Source organism: Ctenocephalides felis, unplaced genomic scaffold, assembly GCF_003426905.1.
Source record: "Ctenocephalides felis isolate EL2017-DRISC unplaced genomic scaffold, ASM342690v1 CF-g0.4_SCAFFOLD_01886, whole genome shotgun sequence".
In the NCBI taxonomy this organism is placed as follows: domain Eukaryota; kingdom Metazoa; phylum Arthropoda; class Insecta; order Siphonaptera; family Pulicidae; genus Ctenocephalides; species Ctenocephalides felis.
Genome location: NW_020538040.1, coordinates 98,406,449 through 98,432,753, shown reverse-complemented (window position 1 = coordinate 98,432,753; position 26,305 = coordinate 98,406,449). Strand labels below are relative to the sequence as shown.

Here is a 26,305-nt window from a genome sequence, read left to right as displayed (position 1 = left end):
CATATTATGATATATATTTTAATGAAAAAAATTGAGAAGAATGTTGAAATATATAATAATAAAACCTGAAAGTTTTATTTTAAATATTTTTTTTTCCTAAAAATTCCTCAAAAAAGCGATTTTTTGAAGCCTATATAGCAGGCTTCCACTTTAAAAAAAATGTACCAATAAAATTTATAACACAAAGATAGGACAACTGTTTGGGTTGCCATCTATAAATACTCACGAAGCTAAATAAGTCAAATGATCAACACAGCTTGTAGCAGCGCCGTTCAGCAAGTTCTGATCGCTGCCTAAATAATACAAATTGAAATTGGTGCAGACGTTTTTGCGAAATTCTGAACACGATCAAATAGCTCATATATACACACGCAAATACATACTTTTTTTTGGGAACGTCGAGAAAACATAATATTGACAAATCCGGTTTCTTGAGAAAACAATTTCTTTCTTCCGGAAGGTAAAACAAAGTAATACATTATTAATCTGTTCTGAAATCTTGGGTATAGTCAAATTGTATTTTCTTACTTATGGATACACTTGTGTAGCATAATTCACGGAAATTGAAATTCAGACAAACAGTCGGTTTTGCTCCATTTTCAGCAATTTCTTTTCCGCATTCGTCGTTGGTGTCGGAGTCGCAATGATGGCACAGGGGCCTCTTCGCAGGCACTAATCCTTTGTTGCAATCTTTTCCTTTGCACTTCAAACAATTTGGTTCTGTACAACCTTTCAAATTCAAACTGGAGGCACAACCGCGAATTGTCTTTGCTCCTAAAACATCAAACTCTTTTAGTGACAATGTTTTGACAAATTATGAACATATTTTTAACAATTTAGTTTTATAAAGTATTTACAATATGTTGGGTGAAAATAAAATAATTACACGTCAAAAGTCAGGATAAATATTTAATTTTATTACAAAATTTTACAATAAATGGGGATTATTTAAAAATCATTAAAACATAATCAATATAGGAGAGTACAGATGAGATTCAATTTTATGCACTTTGTAATTTTTTATCGTTTCTTTTGGTTTTTATAAACAGTCAATTTTTTTTATTTTGCGTGACGAACACAACGAACGTACAACAGAAAATTACATATATAATTTGGCGTATAATATTAAATATATTCAATTCATATTTCAATAGATCAATTTTTATTTTATTTTATGATAGTAATGAACATTTATAGAATAAATTATCATTTACACGCAGCTGTTATAAAAAACGTTTTTATCCGGTAGGTGAAGAATTTGTTTCAAAAGAACGATTGTTAACAAAAGTTATTGTTTCTTTTTATTAAGAACTGATTGATGTATATTTACCATCCACTTTGGAAATACATGAATCTTCATCAATATATTCACATCCACTCGATTTTGAGTTTAGGTATTTCTCATCGCCCTGTACACACTCAATTCCATCTTTATCAGAATCGCATGTATTGCATTTGAATCCATTACCTAAATTGGACGTAGTAATAATTTATTATTTAATTTACTATATACTTCCTTATTTTAGTAAGTTAAGTGAATGTTTCACTAATTGAGCAATTTCTCTCAATAATGTACACTATTTTAGGCTATACATAATGGCTGACTAGAAATTAAGGTTATTTCTATTATTTGTTATAGCTGATTCCATCTATTCTATTCTATTCTAGTTAAAATTCTGAGTTAAAAATAATAGAAATAACCTGATAACAACTCATCGTTCGATTTCAAAATAAATTGTAATATTTAATGTAATATAAAATTCAAGCATATCTATGCTTGAAATAATAAAATGATTTTAAAGAGATGTTTAATAATTCTGAAAATTTTAATTTGGCCCGACATTTAATATTCGACACTTTATTTTAAATATATATACAACTTTCAGATTCATTATATGATATTCTGTATGAAATGCTTTTTGCGTTCTATATTTTAATTTTTTGCGTTTTAATTTTCAAATATGTACTTCAAATTCAAATATCTTGCTAGTACCTACTACTTTTAGCATGAAATATATTTTGAATTTTTGTCATTATTGGTTCTGATTAGCTATAATCTTGATTTAATTATAATTATATAATTTTACTTCAACATAATAGCTCATATTTTTCTTATATCGGCTTTGTTGAAAATTGTATATTTTTGCATAAAAGGAGGACTGAATTTAAACTTAAAACGCGAGCAAAAAAGTTTCTTCAAAAGAATTTGATTTGCTTTTATTTTTAAACAGACATCTAAGGGTCATATATATATGTTTCTACTTTATACTTGTTATTCTTGTTTTTATCAATTTGGAATAGGCTCAAATGGTTAAGTAAATTCGAAAATGTCGAAAATTAAGGACCACTCTAATCTATATATATATATATATATATATATATATATAAGAAAAAAAAACTTACCGGTATTAGGTTTAAGTGCATCTTTGTTACATTTATCTGAGGTGCACTTACTGCAATATTTACCAAAATTTGTGCATTTGTCTACAATGTTCTTGCTCATATCCATCGTGCAGCCTCGTGTGGTTTTATTTACTGAAATGAGGAGAAAACTATAGTAAAAGGTGATAATTGAAATATAATTTTCCAATAAGTAATAAAAAAGTATGCAAAATTATTTTGGTTGAAGCTTGACAACAATATTTCTGTTCACAACATTTGATGATTTTTTTGTGCATCATATTAACCAAATTTTCTATTTCCCTGTGATGATTAGCTTCATAATTTACGATGTTAGATGACAGATGTTAGTTTTTGCAAATTTTGACTGTTCAATGAATATGTTGTTTTGCTAAACAATTTTTTAGTTTAAGTGAATCATCAGTTTATTCTGTTATTTTTTTTAAATAATTTAATTAATTTTAAAGTGCTATAACAAGTGTACTGCATTGTTTATTATCGAATAAAATTGGAATAATTTTAGGTACGGAATGAAATGATACCTACCTTGTTGTAAAGAAAAGCATCCTGCATCTTCCTTGTATTGAACTTCTTTAACACATTTGCTTGTTTGCAATTTTGATACGTCATGGCAAGTTTCTAAATCGTCGCATCTGAAACAAAAATGAAAATAAAAAATATTATTAATTGTGAAGGCTGTTCCATTAATATTTAATGATTATTTTGCTTTCATTTAGATAATCTCGTGACAGCGATGTAGACCGATTTAAGGGTTTGGCAAGTTAGATATGTTTTCCCCTTTACTTTAAACTAATATTAAAAAATGCCTTTCGTGTTTTTGAGATAATAGTGGTGGTCCTTCTTACATATGGATATATATATTCTTTAGATTTTTTAACTTCCCGAAGGAGAAGTTTATGTTTTGATCAAAAAATCCGAATTGCTAATTTTATGTTTTCTCGACGTTTCAAGCCATTCTGAATCGAATGAGACCAAATTTGGAAAAAGTATGTGTGTGTGTGTGTATGTGTGTGTGCGTGTATGTGAACAGATTTTTTGCCGTAAATCGACGTTTTCTCGAAAACGGCTGGACCGATTTCAAAAATTTAAAAGCCATTCTACGAGAACTATTGTTTGTCAGTTTTGTGCGACGATCGGCCAAGCCGTTTATTTATAAATCGCAGAAAAGTGAAAAAATTTTCGTCTACGTTTTAGCCCGCAATTCTTAATCGATTTTGAAAATTCAAAAACCGTTCGAAAGATATTGGTTGGGAATCGTGCTGATTAATTTTTGGTAGAGATCGGCCGGGCCGTTTTCTTGTAATAAAGTTTTTAAAAAAAAAATTTCGACGATTTTTATGATTATGTTTTTGACGATAGATACCATAGTCTTCTAGATCATACTAAAATATTACGGCCCTACGACAACTGGTTCAGCTTTAAAAATTCGTCAAAGTTTGCAAAAATCAGTATGGTCTTTTTGGCATTTGTCAAAATTAGACTTTTGATCGACGTTTTCTCAAAAGGCCTGAACCGATTTTAGAAATTTAAAAGCCATTTGATGTATTTCGGTAAGGAATATCGTTTGTCAGTTTTGTGCAACGATCTGCCAAGCCGTTTCTTTGTAATTTGAAAAAAAAGTGTTAAACTTTTCGTCCACATTTAAGCTCATCCTACCGAACCGATTTTAAAAAATCAAAAACTGTTCGAAAGATATTAGTTGGGAATGGTACTTATTAATTTTAGGTGAAAATCTACCGAGCCGTTTTCTTGTAATTAACTGTTGAAAAAAAGTGTTAAATTTTCGTCGACATTTAAGCTCATCCTACCGAACCGATTTTAAAAAATCAAAAACTGTTCGAAAGATATTAGTTGGGAATGATACTGATTAATTTTAGGTGAAAATCTACCGAGCCGTTTTCTTGTAATTAACTGTTGAAAAAAAGTGTTAAATTTTCGTCGACATTTAAGCTCATCTTACCGAACCGATTTTAAAAAATCAAAAACTGTTCGAAAGTTATTAGTTGGGAATGATACTGATTAATTTTAGGTGAAAATCTACCGAGCCGTTTTCTTGTAATTAACTGTTGAAAAAAGTGTTAAATTTTCGTCGACATTTAAGCTCATCCTACCGAACCGATTTTAAAAAATTTAAAACTATTCGAAAGATATTAGTTGGAAATGATACTGATTAATTTTAGGTGAAAATCTACCGAGCCGTTTTCTTGTAATTAACTGTTGAAAAAAGTGTTAAACTTTTCGTCCACATTTAAGCTCATCCTACCGAACCGATTTTAAAAAATCAAAAACTGTTCGAAAGATATTAATTGGGAATGGTACTGATTAATTTTAGGTGAAAATCTACCGAGCCGTTTTCTTGTAATTAACTGTTGAAAAAAAAATTTAAGCCGATTTTCATGGAACTTTTTTTGGCGATATACATCATGGTCTTATGAACTTACTGTAATATTACGGCCTTACTACAAGTAGTTTAATTTTAAAAATTCGTCAAAGTTTGCTAAAATTATTATCGTTTTTTTAAAAGTAGGATTGATGAAGTATATTATTTACACATTTTTTTTATTAAGTCGATTATTTACACATATCGGGAAGTTCATGTAACTTGCCTCAAGGCAAAATACCAAACCAACTAGTTTTGTTTGGCGTTAAAACATGTTTTTGCAATATTTATATGCACCCAAATAGTCCAAGTAAAAAGCATTTTTTTATAATATTTAAGTAAATATTTGCCACTGTACGCGTGTATTCACCTTGTTTTTAATAATTGCTTTTCAAGAAGCAATAAGTCTGATTATGATAAAAAAAAACAGAAATACCTACAAAAGCAAGATTTATGATAGTAGCATAAATCGTATACATTTATGTTTGTTCTGCCTAATAATTTATATTACATTATAATTTTTATTTTCTTTCTACCCAATAAAGTACATCAGATTGATCTTAATATAATGTAGCGATCATTCCGTAAAAATTTTGAATTAACAATAAAATAGTGGACCTGTTTGCTCCTTGCTTCCCCTTTTGATACCGCCTATAGGGTAAAAAGACTAGATAACAAATTTTGGAAAAACTGCAGAAAAAACATATTTTCACAATGATGAGTTATCTAGGAATATTACTGAACATATTTAGATAGTTGCGGATAAATGGTTCTTTGTACCCCGCCCTATGCAATGTAATCGTCAATTGTATAAAAAAACTTACACATAGCACTCATGAGCTGTGAGTTTTTCCTTATTACATCTATCGCCGGTACATTTTTTGCAGGCTTTACTGTCCGACTTGCAAGCATCATATACTTCGTTGGCCTTGGATACGGATAAATCTGCTAAACATCCTCTTGCGACTTTGGTTCCTGATCGGCATATAAATAAAATAAATGTTAAAAGTTTCAATAAATTGGCGATAATGGTTAAAATTTTATTTAGCTTACTTCATTTTTTTTAGTAAACCTGAATCAAAAATAAACTTATTGTTAGAAAAAGTATTTGTTTGATGTAAGTAAGAGGGGTTGATTACACTTGTAATAGACGATTTTTTTACGTATAATCAACATGATCAAATTTTTAGTTATAGATTCTTCTGAATTAAGATATAATTCAGATATAAAAAACCGTACTTATTGAGTAATGGAATAATTCCACAAAGAATTTGAGCTTTTACGCATCGCTTTCGGTATTTTATAATGTATAATTAAATTTTTCAAATTATTTGATTTATCTGCTGGATTCGCGTGCTTTTATATACTTTGGCCAATCAATTCTAGAGTTTACCTATTTTGTGTTTGCTGTTAGACATTAGAGTAAAATTTCCTTAAATTGCGAGAGTTGATGAAAGCAAATTTAAAGTTCTATTGAACAATCTTTTAAAGACTTTTAATAAATTTATCACACAAAAAGTGTTTTTTCAATATAAATATTTAATTATTAGGAACTATCACTTCTTGAACTTAACTTCTGTGTGTCGATGTACTAAAAGCACCAGGAAATACAAATGTCATATAAAAGACCTATTTTTTCATTTATACTTCATTTTATTTAATGGTATAAAACTGAGATTCATAAATAATTTTATCTTTAAGCTACAAATATGTACAGAACATAAAATTATGATCATTATAACTTTTGTGGTTATGGTATTGCTAATTGGGTATTTTTTATTTTCAGGAAGGATTGTATACAAAAAATTTCATTATGTGGTTTTACGAAGTAACAATGCTATTCAGAAACAAATTATTGTTTGTAATATTATTTCTGGCAGTATGTAGCCTTAACTGCACCACGTTGTGGAAGAGTAGTCGAAGTTCAAAGGAATTATGATAATGCAACCCAGAAGATTAAAAGGTATGTTTACTATAAATATTTTTTCTTTGTTGATTAACCATGTTTTTAACATCCACTGGCGCATAAAATCAAATAACTAAAAATAATAGCCCAATAAATTAACTATTTGATATAGTGTGAGTGTCCTAAATTGTTTCATAAAAATTTAAATAATTTTTATGACAATTTATAGAATATAATAATTATTTATTACCTTTAGTGTAAGAGTAGCAAACTTCATCGAATTCTGTTGTATCTTTACATAATGCTAAATTAGGATACTTTTCTTTCATTGACCACTGGCACAATTCATCGCCCTCAGTGCAGACATTACATGTCACAGGTACCTTACCATTGCAACTAGATTCTTTGCATTCCAAGGATACAAAGGTTGTGTTTTGGTGCACACTGTCCGGATCATTTGTGCAACCACGTCTAACTTGAGAACCTTAAAGACATGTTTCAAATAATATATAAATTGGTTGACTATTCTTACAATTTTTAATCTGATTTCAAATCAAATATTATTACTAATTTAATAATATTTTAAATATGAACAGAACACTTTTATGTAGGTAATTTTTATATTGTACCATGAATTTTATCATCCATGCAGACAAATAACGAAAATTAATGTCTTTCTGAAATTGTTGCAATTTTTGATTAATTGGAAAAATTATAAACTGTCTTAATATTTCAAACTTTTAGTGAGTAAATTTGTCAATAACGTTAAATATAAAGTATATTACATATATAGTACTGAACATTTTAACTTAATCTGTACTTATAACGATTTTTAATGTTAATTTTTATTTCTGGTATAAAATCATTTACCTTTCTAGACAAAATTTTAAAGCTTTATTCGAATATTTTGTAAATTTAAAAATAATCTTGAGCATCTTGATTTATATTAAAAAATAATTTCTTTGAGAAATGACAAAATAATCAAATGATAATTACTCAAATAATGATAAATGCTCAAAAAAATCATCTTTCAATATAAGTAGTTCGAAATAACAATATTGTTTAGCATGAGAAATTAGTTTTTATGTGGTTACAATACTAGTTATCTTATTTTATGCTATCTAATCTGATACCTTCTTTGGCTACGCTGGTATAACATGATGGTTGTTTCTCGTACACCAAGCAAGACTTTGGTTGTACACCGGTTATATCGTTGCCGCAACTAGGATCCTTCAGGCTGTCGCATTGATGACATTCAGGTCGATTTTCAGGAACAACCACATTATTGCATGCTGAACATGTACAAGATATGCAATTTTCGCCTTTGCATTCTTTTAAGCCGTTATTCTCCAGAACATCAGATAGACATCCACGAATAGTCTTTCCACCTGGAAAATGTGATCCGACAGAAAATGAATCAAAATTTTTGCATAATGTGAATACAATTCATAACTAGTTGGTATTGGAATTTTGCCTTAAGGCAAGTTACACGAACTTCCCGATATGTGCAAATAAACGCCTTGATCCATGATGAATAAATTAATTTATTAGTGGTTGAAAGGATTTATTACACATTATTGAAAATCGGACACGTTAACCCGGTCGGAGTATTTTCTTAAAGCAAATTTTTAAAAATCAATAATTTTTATAATTGAACCAGTTTTCGTAGGTCTTTGGTTTAGTATGTTCATTAAGACCAAGTACTCTATCGTTATACCAAGTAAATCGTCTAATTTTAATTTTAACAAACGCCAGAAAAACTACTCATTTTCTCAAACTCTAATGAATTTTAAAAATTAAACTACTTGTCGTAAGGCCGTAATATTTAAGTAGGTCTATAAGGCCATGATATATACCGCCGAAAAAAGTTCCATGAAAATCGACTTAATTTTTTTTTTCAACTGTTAATTACAAGTAAACGGCTCGGTAGATTTTGTTAGTAAAACTAATCAGTATCATTTCCAACTAATATCTTTCGAACGGTTTCTAAATTTTCAAAATCGATTTAGAATTGTGGACTTAAACGTGGACGAAAAATTTTTCACTTTTCTGCGATTTACAAGGAAACGGTTTGGCCGATCGTTGCACAAAATTGATTAGTCTTCATCGAGATACATCGAATGGATTTAAAATTTTTGAAATGGGTTCAGCCGTTTTTGAAAAAAGGTCGAATTAAGGCAATAAATCTGTTCACATGCACGCACACACACACAGGCACACACATATTTTTTCCAAATTTGGTGTCATTTGAATCAGAATGGTCGAATTTGATCAGAATTGAAACGCCCAGAAAACATAAAATTAGCGAATCGAATTGTCTGATGAAAACATAAACTTTTTCTTCGGGAAGTTAAATTTTTTTGTATTTTTATTGCAAGCTTTCGCTAAAGACGAGTATAAAAGATATGATATTTTCACTATTGGTGGTTATTTTTGTAATCATTTTTGTTAATTATTAAAAATTTGAGTTGTAGTTTAAAAAATGTAGTTCTTTTTCGCGGATTAGTTAGGGTTATTGGCTTTCAGAGTTTTTAAGTTCAATACCTGTCTTAGACAGCCTGATGTCATGTAGTAGTGCAAATAATCTTTCAAAAATAACAGTATTAGAACAGAAATTGTAATAATAAAAAATATGAAATAGAGATAGACATTTGTTAAAATTTAGATAATGGCCCTAAGATACTGTAAGCCATACGTGTCACAATTCTCCTTACAATATTCTAGTATACTAACACAAATCAATAATTTATTAATAAATGGGTTATTATAGATATTTATGATAGGTATATTAGTTCATGAATTCTTTACAAGCAGAAAGTTCTTTGAATCTTGAATCATCGGACGCTCAGTTCTCTCAAAAACTGCCATTTTTTACGCATTTAGCTCCGCATCTTCGAAATGGCTAGGCCTGCCTTTGCCAAAAACTAATAAACACTTCTCCTAATCATTACTAATTGAATGTTTTTTAAATCGTTCAAATCGGATTCTCCGTTCTCTCAAAAACTCGATTTCTATTTTCTGCACTCTTTGCTCTTTATCTCCGTAACTGCTGGACCTGCCTTTGCCAAAAACTAATCAGCTCACCTCCCTATCAATAGGAATCGAATGTTTTTTAAACCATTTGAATCGGTTGATCCGTGCGCCCGAAAACGTGACTGGAAATTTGTATCCATACATACACACACACACACACACATCGATTTTTTTTGAGGTATGCCAAATTGTTCAGAAACCTTCAAAACGTCGAGAAATGTAAAAATTTTCAATTTCGATTTTCGGCCCATTACAATAACTTACCCTACGGGAAGTTAATTAATTATTGATGCTATTAGCGAGGGAAAAATAGATAATTATGAAATATATAAAAATATGTTGATCGGTAAATTAATAACATATAAAAAATATACACATAACTTAATTATGTGTTTCATAATTTCATAAATTTTCTGTATTTATTACCATTCATCAATGAAACGCATGTCGTTTCGTTTATGAAAGAACATGTTTTCAAAACTCCCTTCCACCACGTGGCATCAACTGATAGATCCGAATCCACACATTTAATTCCATCCTTTGAGGAATCGCAAGTGTAGCATTGTTTTACTGGTTCTGAAAAAGATTGATAAAAAAGATAATTAAACAGATAATTTTTCATTTCAAAGTGTTGCATCAAAATATGTTTGATTTGTGTTGGTGATTTGATGTGCTTGATTCAGATTATGTTATAGAAATTGTTAGGCTTTGGGTAAAATGTGTAAAGTTAGTGAGTGGGCTAAATCTTTTTCTAGAGGAAAGTACGTAATGGCAATTGGTTAAAAGCTTCTCAAACTGTTGAGCTTTGCTCAAATCCCACGCTACGTACAACCTGATATCCATTTTCATTTGAAAGTATAGACCCAAATAATAAGTAACTTATGTGAAAAATTATTGTAGTAAAACCACTTTTGGTAAGCCTATAATATTTTAGGATGTTCTTTAAGACCATAAATGATAAAACAAAGGTAGATCTTGACCAAAATCGGTGCTTAAATTTTCAAAATCCGTTTAAGATTTTTTGCAAAAACACTCGCTGATCATTTGGTAAGACTAATCATCGCGAATCCACATCAAACTTTGCCAAATGGCTTTTGATATTTTTAATTCGACGCAGTTGTTTTTGAGAAAACGCCGATGAAAAGTCAAATTCTGCCTCACATACACGCGACAATATTTTCTCCAATTTTGGTGCCAAAAGATTCCGAATGATTTGAACCGTAGTTAACTCGAACAAACATAAAATTAGCAAATCGCAGTTAGTTATGTATAGTAAAATAGTATATATTTAACAATATATGAGTTAAATAATAAAAAACGGCTATATTATAATTAATTTGTAAAATTATATGACTGCCAGGTTATTCGGAAAGTAATGCTATCCATGCCAGACAGAAATTAATTTATTAGTATTGTTGATAATAGTATGCCAGTGTTATACAAGCATTCTATTTGGATATCTAGTTGTCGAAGCTCTGCCACAAGAAAAAAACATTACTTAATAATACCTAATATTTTTTATATCTTTATTTATTATTTTGTATTATAAGACTCAGAGTCTTATAATACAAAATTGTTAACATAGGTAATAAAAAGAACAATCAAATAAAGTACATATACAATATTCATAAGAAATAACAAAAATTAAGAAACTGAAGGAAAATAATAAAATGTAATAAAGAAATAAAAACAAAAAAAAATAGCTTGGTGAGAGATGTTGCCGACTAAGATATCTAATATCTTGCAAAATGACTGATATCAATAATAGGAACTTGTTTGAACAATCATACTCAGTATAGAATTATAGATAGTCTGTTTTACCCAGCATTCTCTACTATCTTTTATTCCCTCTTGTTTTTTATTCATGAATTCTTGTACTATATGTTACAATTAGTTAAAATTTATAAACACACGTACCTTTGTTTGGGACAATTTTTTCTTTGTTACATTGGTCTGTATCGCATTTCTTACAGAAACCACCGTATTTGTCACATTTTGTTTTCAAACTATCCGTCATGTCCATAGAGCATCCTCTTAATACTTTATCGGCTGGAATACAAATAATCTTTTAAAAAATTGCATTTATTTTAAATTGTACTGAAATGAAAAATCATAAATATATAAAATCATAATAAATAAAATTATTTACATTGTTGTAAAGTGTAGCAGCCGGCATCTTCTTTATATTGTTCAGGTTTAACACATTTTGCTGCTGTCAATTTTGAAATATCATGGCAAGTTGCAGACTCACACCTATAAAAGTAATGTTATTTTTTATATTTGACAAAAAATCATTGATTTTAAAATACTGATTAATCTCAGTTTGTGAAGGTTTACGTAGATAAACAAACTGAACTGCACACATTATGAAAAAAAGCATTAAGGAAGAATTTATTATATGACATGTATGGGACATAGCGCTTCATAGATTTTAAAAAATGAAATGAATTTAAACAAACTTTCAAATGAATAAATATATTGAGTCGCAGAAAACCTGCATTAAATATATACCGCAATATTGAGTTTTCTGTCTGATAATATTGAAGAGTATATCAGATACGAGAAATTATGAAGAGAAATATAAGAAATAAAATAATAAAAAGTTAGAAATAGTGCATCAAACAAAAGAATCAAATACAGTAGCTTTTAGAAATTCAATGTCTAATTACTTGAAGCATTCATGAGACGTGGTTTTGTCCTTATTGCAGTTTTCTCCAGCACATGTTTTGCATAGTTTGCTATTAGAATCTTCACAAGCCTTTAGTACAGGATTGCCTGAGTCCAAATCTTTTAAACAACCTCTGGAAATACTTGTACCTGCATGATAATATTTAGGAATAAAGTAATCGAATTTATTTTTATTTTCGAATTGGCTTTACCAAATTACAATGTTGCATTCGTGTAATAATATTATTTATTATACGCTATTCGATAAACATAATGTATGCACATAACAAAATTTACTTCATAATGACGTTTATTAACATCTCGCAGGGAAGTTTCAGCAATTTGCTTTAAAGCACGATACCATGCGCTACTGGTTGTTAATATTATTAGTTGTCTTGTAGAATGATGTATTATTTTGTAATTAATCTATTTGCACGCAGTATTTTACTTTAAGGTAAACAATCGACTTAATCAATTAGAATTGGAACTTTATTTTAAAAATAGTTTTTCATGAAAAATTAATGCGATTTTCAATTGATATTTTTCAAAGAGACTTCTATTAATAAGTGTATTTGCATTAATTATATTTCACAAATACGCGCTTAGAACAAGTACTGTGTATGCCCTAAAAGCACAACTTTTGATTCTAAACTCAAATAAATTTTTATACTAAAACTGCCTGTCGTATTATATTTTTATGTTTAAGGCTATGAACTCTATCGCCATCTAAAGTTTTATTCAAAAATGCAAATACACTTAAAAAGGTGCAAAAAGATTGGTGAAACTGTGAACAAAAAAAAATGTCTTTTCTGCTATTTCTAAAAAAACGGCTCGCATGATCGTCGCTCAGAATTATTTGAAACGTCGAAAAAACAAAATTAGTCGAATTTTCTGGCGAAGATATAAACTTTTCTGGTTAAAAAATATAACCAGATATAAAAAACATCATTTATTGAGAAAGGAGCTATAAGATATTCAATAATACGATTTTTTTTCAACTTAGATTTGAAATTTCGAACTTATATTACTATTTGTAAAAATCTAATACAAATGATGTATAGTTATAAGAAATACATGCAAAACTATGTGAAAACAAAGTCTAAAAAATATAATGAGTTAAAATATAATAAAAAGTAAATTATGAAAAACTATTACGATTATAATTGAACACTATATCATGTAGCAAAATTTATTCTTTGAGCACGGATTAATAGTTTCTTATTATTTGTTAATAATTAGCTTTATGAAATTTCATTGCCTTCAAGCTAGGGGCTGTTTGTAACAGTTTGTTTTAAATTAATTATCTTGAGATTTACGGATTATATTTCTACAAAATAAAGATGGATTGCTGCTATAACTATTTCTCTACCAAATCAAGTAATAATAATTCTAAACTGTTGTTCATTATTTCACAATTAATCATTTTCTAGAAAAAGTGCGTTGTTACAACTTACCCCGTGTTTAAGGCTAGTTGTAACGCTTACCGAGAAGTAGTAACGACAAGAAAAGGACAATGATGCATCTGATAATATATTCTTTAATTATTCTTAAGAAAATTGACTTGTTTAAGATGTATATAATTCTTGTATGTTACAACTGGGTCCACGGTTTTGTTTCAACAAATCCCAGGTGTGGTTTAACTTTTAAATAATTAACAATCACAAAGATTAATACATTTTGAACGAAATAAGATATATAAAATTTAAAATTAGTCGATAATAATAAATCAAATCGAAATTTTATGATAGATCAATTTTATTTCACTTGTCAAAAATGGCCTGCACAATTCTGTTTACTGCGTTGGGACAGATATGACAATATTTTTATTTTTGAGGGGTTTGCAAGACTTTTTATTTGCCCAATCGAGACAAAAAATATTTTAATATTTTTTAAGATCCCATTGAGAAACGTCTGTTACTAGATATCCTCGTTACACACAGCCCTTAGCGCCCCTACTGCACACCCCTAATATAGTTTCCCGCCAATACGATATAATATAAAAGTATATTTAAATGTATTAAATAGTTGAAGATTCAGTGTTGTTCAAAGCACACTTCACCTTTATGTAAGACTCGCTCATTTGGTGATCAATAATAGTAAATAATAGATTTATTTTAGATTTATTAACCTTTTGGACTTCTTAATTTTATGATTTTTGATGTTTTAAAATTTTAAAAATTTAAATAAAATATCAAAGTCAAATACATTATATAACTTACCATTAACAAACGTGTAACATGAGGGAGTTTCCAACAATGAATTAGTCTTACATTGATGTAATATACTGTTTCTCATAGTCCATTTGCAAACTTCATTCTTTTCTGTGCATTTATGGCATGTGATCGATTTTACGGCGTTTATTGTATTACAACCTGTTCCATCTGCTGAAGTTTTACATACTTTCGTTAAATACTCTTTATTTTGGTGTACACTATCTTTGTCGTTTGTGCAACCCCGTTTTACTTTCAAACCATCTGGAAGAGATTCACATTAAATCACATAAATATATCTTTTATATATTGTCTTGAGATGATGAAGTTGCAAATAATTGTATTTTACACATGCGTTGTTAAAAACATATTAATACTATTAACTTGTGAAATAACCTAGAATTTAACAATATTTAAAATTTAAAGAGAATTTTAAAATTTTTGAAAAAAAAATACCTTTTAGGAAGATTTAATTTTTTTATATTTCGAAATATTTTGGAAATTTTGAACTTCTTAGATAAACATTGGTACGGAATCCATAGAGATGACAATCAAATTTGTTCTTATTATAAAAACATCTATAAAATATCTGATAATTTGATGTGCATATGTCCAATGATCATTAGGGTAAGTTATAGTATTCCCAAAAAATGGAAATGAAAATTTTTATATATCTTTACGTTTTAAAGGTTTCTGAACATTTAGCATACCTTACAAAAAAATAGATGTATGTGTGTGTAAGAAAAAATGTATGTATGTGTGTGTAAGTATGTGCGCATACAATTTTTCGGCGCCTATTTCAAGAACACGGATCAACCGATTTGTATAATTCGAAAAACTTTCAATTTCTCTTGATAAGGAAACGTGCTGATTAGTTTTTGCCAAATGCAGGTCCAGCAGTTTCGAAGATACGGGGCAAAAGGCGCCAAAAATGGTAATTCAGTTTTTGAGAGAACGGAAGGTTTCGGAAATCCAATAAAAAAAAGTAAAAAACGCCATTTGGCGATCAAATGATCATTAGACATATGCACATCAAATTCTAATATTTTATAGGGATTTTATTAACAATAAGTACAAATTTTGATTACATTTCTTTGTTTTTGTTTATCCATTAGACTGCGACGCAGCGCTTACGCGCTCTGATATAATCTGATATCTGATAGTCTAATTTTTTCAACGATTTCAAAAAAGTTCAAATCAATTTTAAAAATTTTAAGGTCTGATGTTATGCACCACTAGTTTATTTCTTTACATTTATGAAAGAAGCCATAAAATCTCATTATTAAATCGTTAGGAATTAGTAAATAAGTTTGAAACTTATACTAGTGTCATAACCATAACCTAAACAAATTATCTCATTATTATGCTTGTACTATTGTCATATGATTAATGTGAATAAACATTAATCAGAATGACATTATTGCGTTAAAACCTTACAACTGAGTCAAAAAATATGAACTTCAAAAAAAGCTTACTTTTGAATTATTTCTGTTTCAGAAAGTCGGCAAATTTTTCAATTGTGAACGTTAGATTACCCAACTAAATAGATCTATTCAACTGTACCACATAATGTAATTTCTATATTTCGATCAAAATATGACCAAAATATATCTGGAGTACGATTTATATGATTGTACGACTTAAACAATCTTACACTACTTTTGCAATTGCTCTTACATTCTCAAATTTTATTACACGTTGATATGAATATATCTGAAATAGATTATTGAGTCTGATCTACTATTTTTCTACTGTTGACATCATCAACAGCATATTATTGCGGTAATTATGGTTTATATATATTTTTTTAAAGTTGCGAAACTTTTTTTCGCAAGTAACAAATTTCTTCAACTTTTTTTATTGATTCAGAAGATCATATTATATGTTACCAAATGCAAAATGGGATAAATTATTCTGCATCATTTTTTTTATTTGAATTCAATTTTTTATTTGGTTATAAAATAATTACCTTTTGAAACACTTGTGTAGCACGATTGATCCTTGTCGTAAATTAAGCATGGTTTAGACAGCAAAAAAACAACTTTTGCTTTACAATTTGGAGTTTCTTCATCACATTGATAACATTTTGGTCTATTTTCTGGAACATTGTCCGTATTGCAATTATCACCTTGGCACTTCAAACAATTTGCTCCTTCGCATTTATCTAGTTTATGCTCCTTCAAAACTGTATCAAGGCAGCCACGAACAGTTGTTCCTTGAATCAGATTATTATTATTATTATTATTGTATATATATATATATATATATATATATATATGTGTGTGTGTGTGTGTGTGTGTCTGTGTGTGTGTGTGTGGCGTGTGGCTTTTCTCCATTTATGCCTAAGCATTCAATAATATTTACTACAGTAAAAGTTCGTTATTCGCGGGAGACACGTTTCATAAAAATTCCGTAAATAAAGAATCCTCAAATACAGGATGGCATTTTATATGGAATCATAGGGATATGTTCTAAGGTGACTAAATAATCCGCAAATAATGAAACAATCGACAAATACAGGAAGGCATTTTATATGGAATTGTAGAGGATACGTTCCAAGGTGACACAATAAAGAAAAATAAATATTGTTGAGAACTATTATTTAATATGCAATATTTTAAATATAATAGATCCCATATTAAAATTAGTTAGTAATAACTTTAGTATCAAATCTAACATTAATATAAAACTTTATATTAATTACAATATATTAAAATAAGTCAATTTATAAAAGTTTTATATTAATGTTAGATGTAGTACTAAACTTATTACTAACTAATTTTAATATGAGATCTGTTATATTTAAGATATTGCATATCACATAATAGTTCTCAGCAATATATAAAACAAATATCATTGCTTATTTTGATTAATTTTGTTGAAGCTAAGGCATTAATTGAAGAACTTTGTAATATTGTTTTGCTTCCTCAATTCAAACACATACTCAACAGTTGCATCTGCAATTTTTCTCTTAAAAATAAGACTTTCCATATACGGATCATTGCCCATATAGAAATCGCACAGTTTCAATTCTTTACTCATAATAAGATTTTTTAAATTAAATGTCACGTTTCTATTATATAATAGTACCGGAATTTTGTTTTGATAACAAACGTTACCGTTGTCGGAATGCATGCACAAAAAATTGTAATAAAAAATAAAGTAAAGATATTTTTGAGAAGTTTTGTGATTTGAGAAATTTTAACAAACAAAATATATTGTTTTATACAGAAAAGGTTCGCCAAGAAATTGTAGTTTTGAATATTTGTTGCTTTCTATAAATGAAAAAAAATCTGTATATATATATATATATATATATATATATATATATATATATATATATACTCGTACCTATATATACCTCCAGAACACCGAGTATCATGATTACTACAAATCTCTTTTACACGCACAAAATGTAAATGAGTAGTATGTTTTGTAGTTTTGCAAGTTATTTAATTATTTAAATTGCATAAATTATGTTCAAGTATTTTAAATGTATGTGGAATAAATTTATTTTTTTTCAATTTGTGGCATTTTAAATTGGTACTTGGTACTTTCATATTTTATATTGCATCTAGTTGTTAATTTTAAAAATAGCCCAACTCCGATTTAGATACAAAGACCCACATTGTTCACTTAATAATTGACACTGTTTTAATAGGAACTATAAATATAGAAACCCTAGAACGCTAGATTATTAACTCGTATGTTTCGGTTGAAGGCCTTGTCATCATAAATTACCAAAAAACTTCAATAAAGTAAATTTATATAACTAAGGTACGATATAATCTTTAACTGCTGCCAAAGTTTCAATTCTGAATAATGAAACGGTTTTTATAAAGTGGCTGTAAATCGCTCTTGTTCTAAATAAATTTAACTCTTTTAAAAGCTTTGCTAGAAGAATATGAATTTATATTATCATTACCATTATTAAATCCAATATAATATAATCTATATTTGATATACCATATATTACCAATCTTTATAAATATTTCAAATATAATAAACTTAGACTATAAAAGAAGCATTTTTTTGTTAATAATCAAGTAATAATTAAAAAAATTAAATCATATGAGAATTTAATTTAGGATTGAACTTACCATTAACATTAACTAATGAAACACATGAACTTTCTGTTGATAAGCACGGTTTTGATAAAGATGTCCATGAAGAACTCTCAAATTCTAAACATTGTGCAGATACCGAGTTGTTCGAGTTGTTCGAGTTGCACTGATAACACTTCAATGCCTCACCTGCAAAGATCAAAACAATATCAAAAAATACTTTTATTCTCTAATTTTTTTTTGAAGATTAACTCATTTGAGATTGTATGTGCAATTGCTTTCCGAGGCTATAAGACCGGTTGCACACCGTGTGTACATTTTTCTAAAAATTTATTTCTTGTTTATATTTTTTTCTTCATTATTCAACTTATTTTTTTGAATTTTTACTATTTCTTAAAAGTTTTCTTTGCATTATATTCTGTTCCTCATTATTGAAAGTAATATAACGATTTTATTTTATCTAATTATTTTGAAAATGAATGCTTATCAGTTCTAATTATGTATTTTTAACTTCCCGTAGGGTAAGTTATAGTAATCGCAAAAAAATCGAAAATGAAAATTTTTATATATCTTTACGTTTCATAGGTTTCTTAACATTTTGGCATACCTTAGAAAAAATGGATGTATGTGTGTGTGAGTGTGTGTGTGTGTGTATGTGTGTGTGTGTGTGTGTATGTATGTATGTATGTGTGTGTATGTATGTGCGGATACAAATTTTCGTCGACGATTTCGGGAACACGGATCAACCGATTTGAATAATTCAAAAAACATTCGATTCGTATTGATAAGGAGACGTGCTGATTAGTTTTTGGCGAAGGCAGGTCCAGCCGTTCCAAAGATACGGGGCAAAAAGTGCCGAAAACGGTAACTCAGTTTTTAAGAGAACGGAGCGTCCGATTTTAATAATTCAAAAAACATTTGACTTGTATTGACAAGATAAAGAATGGATCAAATTTTCATGAGGGCAGGTCTAGCGGTTTCGGAGATCTAACGAAAAAAGTAAAAAAAATGCCATTTGGCGGTCAAAAATGATCATTAGACATATGCACATCAAATCATCAGATATTTTATAGAGATTTTAACAATAAGTATAAATTTTGTTTGCATTCCTATGGGTTCCGTACCAATATTTATACGTTAGACGGCGACGCGCCGCTTACGCGCTTTGACATTTTGTCTCTATGCAGTTAAAGCAGTACGATTGCTTTGAAAAAAGATCTTCCAAAATATGCCAAAATAAAGAAGAAAACATTATTTTTTCCAAAAAAAATTTAAAAAAAAAAAAAATAGATTTTTTTTTGAAAAAAATTTTTTTTCAAAAAAAAGTAATTTTTTGTTTAATTTATAGTTTCTCAAAAATCTTATTTTTTCGAAGTAAAATGTCAATCGTTTTTAAAAAAATAATAATTTTTGGTACGTGAAGTTCCAGCAATTTGCCTTAAGGCACGATGCCTTAATTGCCTTAAGACAGAATTCCACTTACAGCTAGTTATTTTATCTTACATTGCACACGTGGTATTCAATCCGCTCCTCGCAATAAAATTTTTTTTATGACCCGATTTGTGCAATCATCTTATTCACCGTGTGCAATCATCTTATTTTTTATGCTTATGAATTGGGTGATTTCCGTAGTGAATAGGATTTTCATTAAATATGAATAATATAAACAGAAAAATAATCGCTACTGCGGATCGCGTTCGAAAAAAATCGCCGTCTCGAATGGATTAATATTAATTTTTTTTGTTGATTATTGGATGCGTAACCATTTTGGACTGCGCGTTGTTTGATTTCGAATGATGAATTATACAAAAATTAGTAAAACTGGTATGTCAAACAAATTAATACCTGACAACAGAAAAAGAATCACTTATTTTATTCACAAAATATGGTTAAGAAGTAATAAAAGTTAAGGAAAAGTAAGCAAAATAACTAACTTTTCAAAAAAAAGTCCATGAAGAGAACTTCAAAATGAAAATATGTGGTATTTTGTAATGTTTTACATATCTACACGAAAATAAAACATTATCTTATTATTACGTATCAGTAGATATAATAAAAGCCAGAATTGTATATGATATGTCGGCAAAAATAGATGCAAAATAATGGATCCCATAATTAAAAAAGTAGTGAAACAAAATAATTGTTGAAAATCTTTCGATTAGTTTTATATGTGCCATTCAAATGATTATGATACATTTAGTAATTGGATTTTGTTCTTACAAAACGTAAAATTTTTTTCAATGTTTTTAATTTTAAATATTTGATTCCAAGCACAATATATAGTTCAATAACTTCACTGTAACATATTTATATAGTTTTATTATGTTGATATGTTGCAAATTTCTTAAAGCACAATCAAATAAAAATTTTACGAATTGTTTGGTTTGTTTCTATTTTAATTATAATAATTTATAAACTAGATGTAAGTGGCATTTTGCTTTGAGGTTGCATGAACTTGCTGACATGTGTAAATAATCAAGTGGTTAATAAGACTTACAATTAGTAACTATTAAAATTTTGACGATTGTTGAGTCTATGAATTTTTAGCGTGGTGCAATATTCCAAATTTGAATGAATTTTTATAATTAAACATTTTTTTAAGATGTTCGTGAAGACTATGAACATTAGTATTATGCAAAGATTAATAGAAATTGTCTAAATTGTTTAAGAATTATTCACGGCACCAGGAACTAATAGTCAGCACGATTTCCATCTGATACATTTCAAAAGGATTTTAAAGCTTAGTTTAGACTTTCCGGACAAAAAATATTGCACTAACCCGCTAATGGTAAAGAAACGGTTAGGACGATTGTCGTGCAAAAAAACTCTTTGGCGAGTTCTTATCGAATTTCACTAATTGGCAATAGTTTTTGAGAAAACGTCAACGAAAGATCAATTTTTGGCTCAAATACACATACCAAATCTAACATATGTATACTCATATTTACTAAAAATAGTAATTCAGTTTTTGAAAGAACTCTGTCCGATTTGAATAATTCAAACAACATTTTAGTTGTATTGACAAAATGAACAACTGATTAAATCTTTGGGTAGACAGGTCTAGTGGTTTCCAAGATTTAATAAAAAAAGTAAAAAACATCAGCAATTTGCCTTAAGGCACCATGCCATACACCACTGGTTTATTTTGGATTTACGTTGTGCATCGAGAGAATCGAGTGAAACTTCAAAAACTCCGTCGAAAAATTTATAGCTTTGTCAAAGATTTGTATTGTTTCTAATACTCTCTCAAAAACTGTTGTATTTTCATATTTGAATATGATCTATGTGTACTGTGTGTGCATATAGGGAAATATTTATGCCATGGTATAACCCCAGGAACACGGGTCAACCGATTTGAATAATTCAATAAGCATTCGATTCGATAAGGAGACGTGCTGATTTGTTTTTGGCGAAAGCAGGTCTAGCCGTTCCAAAGATACGGGGCAAAAAGTGCCAAAAATGGTAACTCAGATTTTAAGAGAACGGAGCGTCCGATTTTAATAATTCGAAAAGCATTTTACTTGTATTGACAATATAAAAAAACTGGTAAAATTTTTGGTAAGGCAGGTCCAGCGGTTATGGACTCTCAATAAAAATATGTCAAAAAAATGGCGGTCGAAAATGTTTATTGGACTTATGCACATCAAATTTTCTGATATTTTATAGAGATTTTCATAATGTGTACGCATTTTAAGTAATTTTTTTTCGATTCCGTACCAAGATTTTTAATTACGGTTCTCTAGTTTCTTGTTTGAAATTGTTAACTTGCTGAATGATAACATACATACAGTGTCGAAACATAATAAATAGCTAAATTATTCTATCGTTTATTTGGATGCAAATAAACATTTCAAGAATATATTTTAATGTCCAACCAATAAATCTAAAGTTATATGCTGGTTAAATAGCAATTACAATGATTGAAAGAAGTGCAGTTCTCCTACTATAAGTCAAATAGTATAGTAAGGAAAATAGTAGACTTGATATTCTAAAGTTGACAAAGATGTTTTTTTAATTTTAGCATTATAATCGGTGATTTTGCCACACATTCGTAGATAAAATTAATAATTACTTCACGTTCTAATTTTATTTTTAAAGATTGTACATGAATCAGCAAGAATCTAATTTAATGCTTTCGATATTGATATTTATCGACCAGTTTGCGCGTTCAATTATGTCAGATGATATGATATCATATTATCTTTTTTGGCTATCTTCTGGGCCTTGAATTTCGTTGTTCATGAGTTATGCCGAAATTTCATGATTTGATAAATTAATTTGTGAGTAGTGTAATTAATATTAGCATCTTTTCATCTTGAATGATTATTTACAATTACAACTTTGCTAAATAAAATTTCGCAAAATTTTTAAATTATTTATAAAATATTTCCGGTTTTATAATATTTCCTTTAATATAAAACCGAGATTTAGATTTTTTTGTTCGACTTTGAGTCATATTCTTGAATGTAAATTTGCAGCCAATCGTCGAAATAAAAGAACAATAAATAGTAAACTATTTAATACTAATTTATTTTAATACTTATACGGTATTTAAATTTTTTTTTACAAAGTTTAAACAGGTTAATTTTAAATTATATTATAATTAAAATAAATTTAAGAAGTAAAAAGTGGATACATACCACGCCAGGAAAAATACTCACAGAAAATTAAACTAACAATAATAGAAAAAAAACCTATTAATGAAGTAATTTTTTTAAGTTAAGCCAAAAAGTTATGTAGTGTAGCTAATTACACGTATGACAAGAACCGAGTGCTCCCATTAGAAGCCGAGGGTTCACGAAAAGTTGATGCAGGAGTAGGTTTCAAAAATAGTTAAACAATGAGAACAACTAGAAAAAATAAAATATCAAAAGATATGAGTTAAAAGGAATTAAAAAACTAAAGTTGAGAAAGAACAAGAGTCAAAGATTTGATACATTATTTTTTAAAAAAAATTGATTGTATTATGATAATAGTCATGTACTAAAAGAGCAGAAAATTCGTTTATTAACGCAATGGGTTTTTAAAAAGATAAATAGAGATTCAGCAAATTTTGTGAAGCCACCATTATTTTCTTTAAGTGAAATATAAAATATATATTAGGGTGGTCCCTAACAAGGACATTTTCGAATTTTTTTGCTCCCAAGGGCGCAATTGCTTCCAAATCAATAAAAAATGATTCTCTAATAGTATTAGATCTTTATATAAACATATACATAGAGCGCACAATAATTAAAAGTTTTATGTATTAGTTACTAATATGTGTCATTAAATAAATTTGTGCGCCATCTGTGCGCCACTCAAATATTATGATACATAAGGATATTTATAAACCGCTTAACCATTCATCATAGCATCAAGATTAATTTTGCAGCAAAATATTTATTTAATTGGTGATGTTGAAACTCAAGTTATTATATAAAACTTTTAATTATTGTGCGCTTTATCTAATTGTTGTGTCTAAGCAGGGCTCCATATAAACATTTATTTGACAGCCCCTGGAAAGAGTAATTTTTTTTCCAGTCATAGAGTTAAAATAAATAATTATTTATCATTCATCGTCTTTATAAAATTATCAAGAATATCCAACACTATCCTGGTTAGGATTGTGCAACCATGTATATGACCACATATTTTGAGACACGTTTATTTTTCTGCAATTTTATTTGAATATTTAGAAAAGTTGAATGGTATTGATTATTATGAACATTTTGAAAGTTTTTACTGGCGTTTAGTACCAGCTTCTTTTTAAACATGATACAAACAATAGAAGTGACTAGTTACGGTTGTGACAGTTGTCATAACAGATAAACTATACTGATTTTGAGATAGAATCCAAAGGAAGAAGATGAAGTATGATTGTTTGAACAAGTTTACATTATAACTTTCAGTTAGTGCCATACATTAACATGATCTGTAGATGGCATTGCTTTTAAGGAATTAAAAGTAAGTTTTCATGTACGAATTCTTATATTTTTTTCATTTTACTGCTAGTTAAACATTAGTAGTTATTTACCAGCAAATTAGTCTATCTAGTCGAATCAGTTTTTGCTCAGATAATTTAGCTCACAGTCATAATGATGATTTATTTTCAAAAGTGCGCGTTGAGTATGGTTGTGACAAATTTTGGGGTACAGTTGTGACATATATTTTTTGTCTTTTTCGGGTGAAGGGTAAAAGATAAAAAAAACTAACCTAACTAAGACAAAATACGAAAGAGAAAGGGAAAGTAAAATTCACCAAAATTTTGCTAACTTTGTTCAAAAAATTATGTTTTGGTATATATTGCTATATTATATTCATAAGCTTTGTTTCAATGATTATGCAGTGTTGCATTAAACATTATTCTTATTAACGACAATAAAAGTAGTTATAAATCATTTTGGTATTCATAGCTATAGCTTTTAACCTATGTTTATGCCTGTCACAACCGTCCTCGGGTGTGGAAGGTTTTGACACTTGCCATTTTCTTGTATGATTTAATTTCATGACTAATCCATCTTACTTAAGGACAGTGTGTTAGAATTTACCTGTAGAAAAATGTCCAAATTACCATTTAATTTACTTTTCTCTCAGCTAACGCGTAAATTTTCAAAATTATTGCTGATAAAAAAGTGGCACAACCGTATCCAGTCTCTTCTACTTTTTGAAAACCAGGAATTAAATATTTAGATTTGGAACAAATATTGCTTTTAGCAAAACTCGGGACACAAGGTGCAAATCAGTAATCAAAATAAGTAATATTTGATATTATAATTTTCAAGGACATAGTAATTAAAATAAATCAAACCTTATTGTGATAATCATCTAACTTGCTAATAAATACACTACTCAAAGTATCACTAAAAAAATTCGCAATAAAGTTAGTATACAAACAGAACGAAATCATATTTTTCTGTAATATTATTATTAAAAAATCATAAGCACTTCACATTAATTGTGATTTCAGTTAGTTAATTAATTTGAATTTTGTGTATTCAGAACTATATACACGAATTCAACACAATTTTTTGTGAAGATTGGTCGTAGCGTATACACTGCAATTTTGTTTAAAAATATTTTATTTTATTTAATTAATTATTTAAATGCAACACGTATGTATAAACAAGCACTATAAATTTAAATATATCAATACATTAATTATCACTGATATTATTACTATTGATTGCAGTATTAAAATATTATTATTATTATTATTGTTTAATTATGATTATTATAATATTATTTACTCACCTTGAAATGAAATTGCAGCTAAAACTAAAACTATTCCTAAATACTCCATTTTACCGGCACTTAGTTTTTGAAAGAATGAGCTCCTGCGTTGGTCCGCCCTCGTTTATATTCGGCGATAATCATATTTATCAAAAAACAACGTATATACATATCACCTGAAGTTTATGTAGAAATTTGATAAAATTGTTTAATGATTAACTTTTCAATTATCATCAGCAATTTTTATAAATGATAAACAATATCCAAAAATCTGTTATGCCATACATCGTGTACACTTTATTTTGTAAAATACAAAGATGCACGAAATATTACACATGCATTTACATATATATATATACATATATATATATATATATATATATATATATATATATATATATATATACATTAT

The 26,305-nt window shown here is 28.3% G+C and overlaps 1 protein-coding gene across 1 annotated transcript; it reads right to left on the bottom strand.

Annotated features, from left to right (window-relative positions):
• Positions 1-222: 222 nt before the first annotated feature.
• LOC113375575 (prestalk protein-like) lies at positions 223-25,963 on the bottom strand. Its single transcript, XM_026615507.1, has 16 exons — positions 25,915-25,963; positions 18,718-18,870; positions 16,587-16,832; positions 14,627-14,881; positions 12,410-12,557; positions 11,890-11,993; positions 11,658-11,789; positions 10,167-10,316; positions 7,841-8,095; positions 6,958-7,191; positions 5,626-5,776; positions 2,947-3,053; positions 2,404-2,535; positions 1,331-1,468; positions 529-774; positions 223-293 (listed from the first exon to the last, which is right to left on the bottom strand). Exons 1-16 carry the CDS (start codon positions 25,961-25,963, stop codon positions 223-225), a joined length of 2,571 nt encoding a protein of 856 aa, XP_026471292.1.
• Positions 25,964-26,305: the final 342 nt, after the last annotated feature.